General features: G+C 55.1%; 1 protein-coding gene across 1 annotated transcript in view; it reads right to left on the reverse strand.

The window, feature by feature from the left end:
• Nucleotides 1–12,064, reverse strand: part of PRKAG2 (protein kinase AMP-activated non-catalytic subunit gamma 2) — a 308,354-nt gene that overhangs the window by 143,060 nt on the left and 153,230 nt on the right. Inside the window, exon 4 of the mRNA XM_052638377.1 lies at nucleotides 8,868–8,873. Within this exon, the coding sequence (XP_052494337.1) occupies nucleotides 8,868–8,873 (6 nt within the window). The remainder of the gene's footprint in view (nucleotides 1–8,867; nucleotides 8,874–12,064) is intronic.

A 12,064-nucleotide genomic window follows, 5' to 3' on the forward strand; every position in this document is an offset into this window, starting at 1 on the left:
GTGGAAATGTTTACTGTTGGACACATTGAGTACGTTTGCCAAGGCAACGGATAGAGACCTTGGTCTGGTAAGAACGCCCGGTCATTCCAGCCCCATTTGTGACCCAGGGCGCTCATTAGAGAAGCAGGGGCTGGTGAGAGCAAGCCTCCCTTGTCAGATGGTGACTGAACTCACCAACCCTGGTCTCACCAGTTCAGGGGTCAAAACACCAGAGCCCACCAAGCACGACCTGAACGCAGCCCAGACCTGCACATACCGGTTACAAAGGCAGGCGGGGGGACCCGGCTCCCAGTAGGGGCAATGTGGACACTGAAGCTTAGACATACCCAAGCCTGCAATGTGGCTCCACAGAAAGTCATTTTGCAAGGCAGGGGGCTCAGATGGTAGAGAATCCGCCTGCAATGCAGGAGACGGGGGTTCCTTCCCAGGGTCAGGAAGATTCCCTGGAGAAGGAAATGGCAGCCCACTTGAGTATTCTTGCCTGGAGAACTCCATGGACAGAGATGCCTGGTGGGATACAGTCCATGGGGTCTCAAAGAGTTATACACACGACTGAGTGACTAACATTTACTTATTTTATTTGTTTAGGGATTAATAAGCTCAGTCATGTCTGACTCTCTGTGACCCCACGGACAATACAGTCCATGGAATTCTCCAGGCCAGAATCCTGGAGTGGGTAGCCTTTGCCTTCTCCGGGGATCTTTCCAACCCAGGGATCGAACCCGGGTCTCCTGCATTGCAGGCAGATTCTTTACCAGCTGAGCCACCAGGGAAACCCAAGAATACTGGAGTGGGTAGTCTATCCCTTCTCCAGGGGATTTTCCCAACCCAAGAAGTGAACCAGGGTCTCCTGCATTGCAGGCGAATTCTTTACCAGCTGAGCTACCAGGGAAGCCCTAAGGTTCTATAAGCCAGTGGTCTTAATTTCCCTAAGGAAAAACAGAAAACATGTAGACCTGAGGCAAACAACTGATTCAAAGATGTGAGTGTCTATAGGGCACGTAAGGGCATATAGTGACCCGGGGGTGGGTAGCAGGAAGGACAGTAGCTACGCCTTCAGCAACTGTAACCTTTTCTAGAAATAAGTGTTGGCAGGAAGCTAGAGCAGCAGTGACTTGCCCCATAAGAATCTGGGGAAACAGGAGAAGGAACGAGGTTGCCCTTATAAAGTTAAGTTTTGAAAAACATAAAGAGAAGGTGTAATCAACCACCGATGGGCGCTCACCAAGAGACTGTGATTATATGGCTCAAGAATTTGGGAGCACCCATAACTCCACTCAAAGTGACCTGAATCACCTGCAGGGAGACAGAAATAATACCTTACTCTAATTTAGTAAGAAGAAACTTTTTTGGAGAAACTCCAACAGAAGAGAATGGAGGGAAAATGTTCATGCAAGGGCACAAACGCTCTTCCACCCACGGTCTGTGGGGAGGGTGGCGGGGCTCCAGTCCTGTTTTGTATCATTCTTGCAATTCCTCTGCAGCTAAGGGACTGGGTCCCCCTGCCGCCCAGCTGGTAGAGCGCTGATGTACACACGCTGATCCACATATGTACCTGTTATCTGTGCCTCGCAGATGAGAAAACCTTAGCTCTTGATAGTTTCTATGAATGGACACATTTCAGAGTTGGACACAACTGAGTGACTTCAAGAGACACTAAGTCGTGTCTGATGCTTTGTAACCCCGTGGACTGTAGCCCACCAGGCTCCTCTGTCCGTGGGATTTTCCAGGCAAGAATACTGCAGTGGGTTGCCATTTCCTTCCCCAGGAGATCTTCCCGACCCAGGGATTGAACCCCATCTCCTGTATTAGCAGGCAGATTCTTTACCACTGAGCCACCTGGGAAGCCCTGTCTTCAAATATCACTCCATTAAAGGTTAGGGCTTTAACACATGAACTTGGAGGGGCGGGTGGGGAAGGACACAATTCAGTCCTCACCAGTGGTGTGCCCAGGGCCTGGCACACCACTGTGTTCAGGTCTGTGTGGGAGTCCAGTGTCCCCGCTCTGGACTCTGGGCACTTCTTGGGGAGATCTAGCCTTGTTCTTTGCATGCTGGGGATTCTGTGAACTACTCAATACCTTATTTTATTTTTAGCCTCGTGGCATGTGGAATCTTAGTTCCCTGGCCAGAGATCAAATATGCACTCCCCCTCCCCGTGTTGAAAGTGTGGCGTCTTAATCACTGGACTGCCAGAGGAGTCCCTCAATACCCTTTAACACATTCTGGGGTCCATTTCAACAAGGGAGATCTCATTTCTAGCCGGCTGGTAGGAAGGCCAACTGATGCCAGGCCCAACGGGACCCCCTCGCACGGAGTCCAAAGCTGATGTCCCAGTGGGATTCTCCAGTTCTCGCCCACTGAGGCGAGCACAGGCCTGCATCCCCTCCCCCACCCCCTCTGTTTAAGAACTCTCGTCCTGTCTCTTTTCTGCATCGGCTGCTAGAGTCTGAAAGGGCTGCCCTGTTCCCCTCCGCCTTCTGAGCTCCCAGCCCACCGGGTGACCAAGGGGTTTCTCATCCACAGGGGACTCCTGCTGTCTCCAGGCACAGGGACCGCACGGCCTATTAAGCAGAAGGCCCTGAACTTGGGAAACGGGGGGTACGGAGATGCCCAGAACATCGCCCCTGCCCACGGGTGTCTTCGAGAGAGGAGTCAGTGCCAGACGGCAGAGTTCCCCAGCCCGGAGAGGGCTCCGCACCCCATCTGCAGGCTCAGCCGGGGCCCAGCTTCCCCTACAGGCTGTCACCACAGGCAGGAGGATGCGGGGCTCAAGCCTCCTGCCAGGGACCATGGACCCCACTCCACACAGAGGCCGAGCCCTTGCAGCTCCCGCCAGCTGCTCCAGGGCCGCAACAGGTGCAGAGGGAGGTCTGATCCCGCAGGATGGGACACGGGACTCAACTCGGCAGCACCCGTCCCTCTGCTCCGAGCCTCCTCGGAACCAGGCAGCCCTCTGGGGCTCTTGCTACCCCATGTCCCCGCCCCTTGCCCCCAGGTCAGTCCTATGAACCACCCCCGGCTCTTGGCCGGCTCCCGCTCCCTCGATTTATCCTTCCCAGAAGGTCACCCGAGGCCTCCCTGGCATGCTAAATTCTATCTGCTCCTCGACTACGTCAAGGCCCCCGCTTCCCTGCCGGTTTCTGTCTGCTGTCCGCGCCATTACCCATGTCCTGGAGACCAGGCCCTCCAGGGCCCTGGGGCTCCACGTTGTCTCCACCCGGAAGCGGCGGGGGTGGCTTCACGGGCCTCCTGGGGGCCCTCCACCTCGCCTGTGACACAGTTGGCATACTTGGGATGACTTCCAGGAGGGGGTCACGGCATCAGCCTGGGCCATGGCTCAGAGTGCTCCTGGCTGGCTGGACTTGCTCTGCCCGACGGCCACGTAGGAACCACTGCCTACCCCCCTGACCCTTCCCCTGACTCTCTGGGCTCCAGAACACCTACCCAGGATGGCCGGCTTGGCTGACTGACTGGGAGTCGGGGAGGGCCTGGCAACTCCTCCTGGTCCAGGGTGAGGGTGGCTGAGGCCGGGCCTCATGCCCAGGTAGGGGGTGGGGGGGTCCCCCCTTTTCTCCTTTCCCTCCTCCCAGGTCAGCGACACAGCTGCTGGCAGCACCGGTGACCTCCAGGAAAGGTAGCCGCCAACCAAGGGGACACAGAAAGAACACGGCCGCACCCAGGCCTTCCTGTCCTGAGATAAGCGTTGCTGCTGTTCAAGCAGGCGGAGTAGGCTTTCTGCTGCTAACAGGCCCCGAGACCCAAAGCGGGAGGTTCTATCTGATGGATGCTGCGGGCCTTCAGAGTGAGCCCAAACTATGTGTGTGTGACACAAACTGGGTTCTTTCTGCAGTCATGTGTGTGTGTGTGATACAAATTGGGTTCTTTCTGCAATTTGTGGAAAGCAATTTTCCTAAAACAGATAACTCAGAACAGACCTGACATGCTCAAGTCAAGTATTCAGTGTCCGTTCTTAAAGCAAAGCTGGGTCCTGCTCTAGAAAATGTGCGCTGGTAAGAAAGATCCAGGAACCCGGTCCAGAGGGGGACAGCAGTGACAGAAGGGGGACAGAGACTGGCTGAAGAGGACGAGGAGGGCCCCCAGGCTGCCTCTCCTGGTGAGGGGGGCGTGTGGACGCAGGTGTCCCCCCACTGGGCCACCTCTGACTCCAGAGCAGCTGTCGTGGACAGTCTCCCAGGCAGACAGGGCCCCTGAAGCCACCAGCGCGGCTCAGTCCACAGCTGAGCCCAGCCCTGAAGCATGGGGGGTGACACCGCCAGGGTCGTCTTCCAAGCCCACCTGGAGACCACGGTGATGCTCTTGTGAGCCCCTCCTTTCTCTGCCCCCTGCCCCCCTCCCTCCCTGCTTGCTGAGGTCGCCTTTCGAATGAAAAGCCTGCCCCACGTCTTCTTGGTCCCTGTCTTCCAGAGTAAGAGAAGTGGTATTGGGTTTTTATTGTTCTCATCACAGGATCCAATCATTAAAGAGACACAGTTGGAAACATACCAGCCGGAGAACAAACAGCTCACACAGCATCTGGAAGGGCCCAGTGTCCCGGGCATGGGTGGCAGCCAAGGGGGCCTGTGTCCCTGTGTGCCCACAGTTCAGGGCCCTCGCTGCCCCTGGTCCTGGCTCCTTGGTGTCCGCCCACTCCTAGTCCCCCTCCTGGGCCTCCTGCCTCCCCAGGCCTCAGCCTCGACCCCACTGGGCACAGGAATGGAGCCCCAGATTCAGCCCTGCCCCCACCTCACACCCAATCAGCCCCTGCCCTGCAGAGCTGGCATCTCTCTGATTGGCCCCCTCCCCGCCGCCTCCACGGCTCAGAAATGCCCCCTTCCTGCCCCCTCCACCCTCTCATCTCTTTCAGGGTAGGCTTCCCATTTAGGACTGAGCACCAGCTGAAGCCAGGGCTGGCACCAGGGGCAAGCAGAGTGATGTCGTGTGGCCACGCAGCTGGAGATGACCTTGTACCTGGCTCCCAAGGGCACTCCCTCCTGTCCGGGGGCCCAGGGAGACCACCAGTGCCGGCAGAAGTGGTGCTACCACCATGCTGCACACTCCAGGGCATGTGGCCAGAAGTGGGCATCCACATCGATCTGCCCTGGCGGGCCTGGGCACAGCGGGGAGGGCACCTCTAAGATCCAAGAACAAGCTGAGTTTGTCTGGGGGTGGATGAATGTGAAGTATTCCCAGCCACAGGCTGGTGGCCCATCATCACTCACTGAAAAGCAACTGTGTCTGCTTCAGTTGCACTCATAGATGTGGTCTGGCCCGACTGCTCCTCTGGGGCCCCTGGCTCCCTGGTCTCCATGGCAACCATGCAGAAACACCACACATGGCGGGGCCATGAAGTCTTCCCCTCCTCTGCCGACTGGTCCTGCTGCCCCTTCAAGGCCTGGCTCTCAGGCTGCCTCTTCCTCCCCGCATCGCCTTTTGACTACGCATGCCCACCTGTCGCCCTCACAGAATTCCTCAAGCGCTGGCAGGAGCGCTTGATGGAGAGCTGGCCGCTGTGTATGCTGCCTGTTAATATCACCCACGTTACAAAACCCTGCTGGCACGCCTCCTATGGTCAGGCCTAGCGGCTGAAGCACAGGCAACTTTGAATACCTATTTTTACTAGCTGGTTATCTTTTGGATCCCTAGATTCTGGTATAACCAGCGTGGACTCAGACCCAACTGAGACAGCAGGGCAGAGAGGTCTCCTCACTTTCAGTTCAGTTCAGTCACGTCCAACTTTTTGCAACCCCATGGAACGCAGCACGCCAGGCCTCCCTGTCCATCACCAACTCCCTGAGTTTACCTAAGCTCATGTCCATTGAGTCAGTGGTGACATCCAACCATCTCATCCTCTGTCATCCCCGTCTCCTCCTGCCCTCGATCTTTCCCAGCATCAGGGTCCTTCCAAATGAGTCAGCTCTTTGCATCAGGTGGCCAAAGTATTGGAGTTTCAGCCTCAGCATCAGTCCCTCCAATGAACACTCAGGACTGATTTCCTTTAGGATGGACTGGTTGGATCTCCTTGCAGTCCAAGGGACTCTCAAGAGTCTTCTCCAACACCACAGTTCAAAAGCATCAATTCTTTGGCGCTCAGCTTTCTTTATAGTCCAACTTTGACATCCATACTTGACTACTGGAAAAACCATAGCCTTGACTAGACGGACCATTGTTGGAAAATAATGTCTCTGCTTTTTAATATGCTGTCTAGGTTGGTCATAACTTTCCTTTCAAGGAGTACGTGTCTTTTAATTTCATGGCTGCAGTCACCATCTGCAGCCCCCCAAAATAAAGTCTGCCACTGTTTCCCCTGTTTCCCCATCTATTTGCCATGAAGTGATGTGACCGGACCTTCTCACTTTGCTCTTGAGAACTCTCACTTCGCTCTTGCAGAAAACTCTGGTTTCCCTGGAGCCCCTCCTTCTCCTGGGGAGCTAAATTCGGCGGACGTTGGCTGGTTATGCCCAGCCTTGACCAGCCCTGCCTTAGAGGTTGGCTGTGGGGAAAGAGTGAAGAAGTGCGAAAAGTGTGTGAAAGAAGGCAGTCGCCGAGGCCACGTGGAGAATGGTTCCATTTACACGAAATGACCAGAAGAGGCGAATCCATGGAGATGGGAAGTAAGGTGTGTGGTGCTGAGCGCTGCGGGGCGGGGTGCTGGCTAAGGCGCCCAAGCTTTCTTTGCGTGGATGAAAAACGTTCTAAAACGGCCAGCAGTGCTGGATACATAGCCATGAATACAGATGATCCCCGACTTAACGCTGGTTCGATTCACGATTTTTTGACTTCATGCTGGTGTGAAAGTGATACACACGCAGTAGAAACTGTACTTCAAGTTCTGAATTTTGCCCTTTTCCTGGACAGTGCTGTGTGGTCCGACCCTCTCTCATGATGCTGGGCAGCGCAGCTCCCAGTCAGCCCCCTCGGTCAACAGGTGAAAGCATGATACATGGAGGACCCTTCTGGACCCAGAGGGCCATTCTGCTTTTCCTTTTCAGTATAGCATCCAATACATTTCATGAGATATTCAACACTGTATTACAAAATAGGTTCTGTGTCAGAGGATTCTGCCCACCTGTTGGCTACTGTGAATGCTCTGAGCACATGTAGGGTGAGCTGGGCTAAGCTGTGAGGTGTGGAAGGTTAGGAGTATTAAATGCACTTTGACCTTTGGTGTGTTTATTGGAACATACACCATCATAAGTTAAGGAAGATTCATGCACATAAAACCACTGAAATGGGCATCAATTGCCCAGTGGGGACAAGTGGCAGGGAGGCCAGGGTGGGGCTGAGTGGCTCGAGGTCTCGGGGGACCTTGAGATGAAGGATGTAACCAAAGGGGATGGTGTTGATGCAGGACCAACATTTCACAGAACAGATAGGAAACTTTCAAATCTCCAGAGTCCTCCAAGTTCCTTGAGCCCAAGCAGGAGGACGGGGACCTGGGATCCACAGCAGGACGTAGTCCTGGAGCAGAAGGAGCCCTTGTTTATTTACTCCATGAACAATCGCCCAAGGGCCTCAGGGCTAAAGAGAGGGGGACAAGGATCCAGCAGGTGAGTAGGGGGCTCAGAGGAGGACACGAGTGAGGACACCTTAGAGGAAGCCCTCACTCAGGAGCACCATAGGTGGCCGGGAGGAATGTGGAGTGTGGGGGGGCATGGCTTCCGGGAGCGGGGGCCAGGAAAAGTCCCAAAGTGGGGGGCTGGGTTGGACTCAGGCAGCATCCCCTGTGGGGGTGTCCCTGAACCCCCAGGCACGCAGAGGAGGGTAGGGCATTTGAGGCGGCCAACAGCCCAGGTTAAAAATGCTGGAGGTTGGAGAGGAGGGTTGAGCCCCTGAGGCTGGATTGTAGTTTTCTAGCAGGCTTCCATGCCTTTGGGAAGATCCCAGGCCACCCACAATGGGAGGCGGAGCAGCAAAGTTTCCTGCAGGTGGCAGACTGTTGACGGGCCCGTGGGTAGCCTCCTGCGTCTGCCCTTGACATCGGAGGCGCCGCCTTCAGCTCACGGTGTTTCCAGGACCGCAATGTTTCAGGTCAAAGTCAAGACATGGAATCCCTGGACCACCTCCTTTGTGGGGGGAAGGGGGCGGGGTGCTGGGAGGATCTGTGGGGGCAACACGTGTGGAAATACGGCAGTAGTCCTAGGAGCTGTCACAGGACGGGGAGGGGCAACTCTGCTGTGACACCCGGAAACACTCATGATCCCGGAGAGGGGTTGGCCCTGAGTCACATCTGCCCCGTCCCAGCACCAAGGTTCTCTATCACAGCTCAGTTCTGAAACTACCACCACGACAAAGGTCAAGGAGCACTCATCTCCGCGTGTGCGGAGGATGTCGGGAGAAGGAGGGCTTGCAGAGCATACGCGGTACAACCTCCACGCAGGGCAATTCAGCAAGAGCTCTCACAGTAGGAATCCATGCACTCTTGACCCAACAAACTCCTAGGCATTTCTTTCTCTTTTTTTTTGGCAGCATGTGAGATCTTGACTCCCCGACCAGGGAATCGAACCTGCAGCCCCCTGCAGTGGAAGCTTGGAGTCTTAACTGCTGGACCACCAGGGAAGAAACTCCCACACCTAGGAGTTTCTATCACAGATACATTTACACACACGCACGAGAAGTACCTATGACAATATCTGTTGCAAGGCTTTTTTACTGCAAAGGATTGAGAACGGCTCCATTGATGGAGGACCAGTTCAGGACATAACAGAGCACTCCACAACCATGGAAACAAACAGGGCATCTCCTGATGGGCCACCAGGAAGGACTGCCAGTGTGAGCTGCCTAGGGGTTAAAACCAAGGTGTAGAAATGAAACAAAAACACAAAAACTCAACAATGCATAGACTGTCTCTGAAGGGCATGAAGCAACTGTTGGCTCTGGGCAGAGGGACTGGGTTCAGGGTGGAAGAATGGTTACTTTTTTTACCATATGCCTTTGTGCTTTCTGAATAAGGCTCAGTACCGAAGAATTGATGCTTTCGAACTGTGGTGCTGGAGAAGACTCTTGAGAGTCCCTTGGACTGCAAGGAGATCAAACCAGTCAATCCTAAAGGAAATCAACCCTGAATTTTCATTGGAAGGACTGATGCTGAAGCTCCAGTACTTTGGCTACCTGATGCAAGGAGCCGACTCATTGGAAAAGGCCCTGATGCTGGGAAAGATTGAAGGCAGGAGGAGCAGGGGGCAGCAGAGGATGAGATGGTTGGATGGCATCACCGACTCAGTGGACACGGGTTTGAGCAAGCTCCGGGAGATAGTGGAGCACAGAGCAGTTTGGTGTACTTCAGTCCAGAGGGTCACAAAGAGTCAGACATGACAGCGACTGAACAGCAACGAAACTTGCACACGTATTAACTATTCAGCTGCATACGTATTAAACAAAACAATATTCTTCTAGAGACTGAAACTATTCTGGGGACTCCGGCATATGTAGTTGCTTGGTGTTTGGGCAAATAATCTGAGCTCCAGGTGCCTCATTTGTAAACCAGGTGCACTGATCTTGCACCTACTAGAAAGTCGGAGGCTGGGATGAAGGCCTTTTAGATTCCTTCTGCCCTGAGATCTATTAACATACCCAAAATGCAGGAGATCTGGGTTCTATCCCTGGGTCAAGAAGATCCCCTGGAGGAGGAAATGGCAACCCACTCCAGTATTCTTGCCTGGAGAATCCCATGGACAGAGGAGCCTGGAGAATCCCATGGACAGAGGAGCCTGCAGGGCTACAGTCCATGGGGTTGCAAAGAGTCGGAAACGACTGAAAAATTAACACTTTCAGTTTCCTGTGGGCACAGCACAAAGGCTGTGCATCTTGGCCAGGGGCCCACGAGACTGTTCTTGGCATGAGTCCTCTCTGAGCAAAGCTAAATGCTGCTCCCTACCTGTGGCTGGTGGGGCCTAAAGGACTGCGCTTGGCGGGGCCATCAAAGTGGTAGGACTGCTTGAAAACTGTTGCTTCTCCTGCCTGCACGGACCCGTCTCTTCCTCCCCCAAACACCAGGGTCCCTTTCCTGCCCTGGGCATCACACCTGCCCGGGACGGGCATCTATTGTCAGTCACTTGCAGGCTCTCCCTCCCAGCGGCCCCTCTTGGGGACTCATAAATGAATGACAGGTAGGAAGTGGGTGGGGGCAGAGGCATTCCATCTGTCCTCTTGAAACCAGCAAGGTTCTGGCGGGGACAGACAGATGCTCTCGGGGTTCTGTGCCAGCGAGGGTGGGGGACGGAGAACGGGCACCTCGGGTCCCCCGTCAGCTAGCAGCTCAACACCAGGACCGCCCCTGGGCTGGCCCGTCACGGGCACGTTCTTATTCTGGATGTGCTGCTAACACACACCCACGCTGATTAGATAGATGCAGGCCGCTGGTTCTGATTACAGAACATTCCTCACTTCCCCAAATGCCTCTGAACCTTCCAACAGCTCCTGCTTCTGAGCTTCCAGCAGCCCCAGCCCCACAGCCTCCCTTCCCACCTCTCCCAGGTCTCCACCTCCAGAAATGGGGAAACTGAGGCCTGCTGAGGGGAAAGGTTTTCACCCTCCACGAGGGAGCGGCAGAAATTCTCTGCTGGAGTCACCAGGCCCTCCTCCTCCCCTAAGCTCCTGCCGGGGCCGGGTGGGACACAGCAACGCTCTGGGTCTCCTGGGGTTCGCATCAGCTCAGAGTCAATGTCCACTCACCTCTGAAGAGTCTAATTCTCACCTTTTTGCCAGCGCACTCGCCCTGGTAAGAAGCCACAGGCAGCTTCGGGGAAGGCCGGGGAAAGGACAGTAGGCTACCTTTTTGGCTCTGGGTCTGTTAAAACTGGCTCAAGCCTCGGGATTAACTGAGGAGGCCACGATGCTCTGTTTTTTATGATTCAAGCTAGACTGTTGTTCACTGGACCTGGAGCTCACCGGTCATTTATTTTCAAGTAAGATTGAGGCCCCCATCAGTCTCACTTCTAGGACCGCCAAGATCAACCAGCCATGGGTCTGCCAGAGTCGGACTGTTTTCACTGCCCTTGACCCCGTTGTCTCTACGGTCACCATGCCCACCTTGTCTTTGGGGCTTCAGTGTTGCCACGTGGCCCTGCTGCCCGGGGTCCCGTGACCGGCAATGCATTCAGGATTTCCAGAGCAGTGGCTGCGGGTCCCCCGTAAACTCTGATCTCCCGGAGAGCGGCCGCAGAGCATGTCAAAGCGGTGGGCCTTCCCTTACAAACCGTGTGCCATGGTCCTGCTGAAAGGCGTGTCCTCTGGACCCTCCTGTGTGTGTGTGTCTGTGTGTGAGAGAGACAGAGAGAGAGAGCAGGTGTTACATAGAATCTGTCATGGTCCTGCTGAAAGGCGTGTCCTCTGATGAAAGGCGTGTCCTCTGGACCCTCCCGTGTGTGTGTGTGTGTGTGTGTGTGTGTGTGTGTGTGTGTGTGTGTGTGTGTGTGAGAGAGAGAGAGAGAGAGGGAGGAAGGGAGAGAGAGAGAGAGAGAGAGAGAGAGAGAGAGAGAGAGAGAGAGAGAGAGAGCGCGCGAGCAGGTCTTCCCTGAGAATCTAGGCAAACCTTCCAATCTCCCTGAGCCTTCGGTGACCTTCCTCTATAATGACCACAGTTCAGCCAATCCAACCAAATATATGGTTGACCTTTCTGGCCTTGGAGGTCTTCCCACTCCTCCTCTTAAGCCCGGGACTGAGGATTTCCACGGTGTGTCAGCTCTGTCCTGCCCCTGAGGACATCATACCTGGGGAAGAGGTGACTCCAAGCCCCTCCCTGGGCCCAGGCAAACCCTCTAGACCCCTCAGAAGGCTGAGCTGGTTTGCACTCTCCTGTGACAATACCAGGCAGGTCTCCAAGGCCTGGAAGTCCTCCCGGCTTCTTGGGCCCTCTCTGCCATCTTTTCTAACAGCCCTGTGCCCTCAAACCAGCTCCCCGGCCCAGCATTCCCAACCGCTGCACAGCTCCTCGCCCAAATAACCAGTCCTCACCCATCACTATCGCTCGTTGTAGTAAGCCAACTCCTGCATGGGTACTGGTGCCAAAGTGCCCAGGCTGACAAGGCAGAGCCTCTGGGAGGGTCCGTGGGACAGAGGGCAAT

The sequence above is a fragment of the Budorcas taxicolor genome, chromosome 4 (assembly GCF_023091745.1).
Source record: "Budorcas taxicolor isolate Tak-1 chromosome 4, Takin1.1, whole genome shotgun sequence".
Classification (NCBI taxonomy): Eukaryota; Metazoa; Chordata; class Mammalia; order Artiodactyla; family Bovidae; genus Budorcas; species Budorcas taxicolor.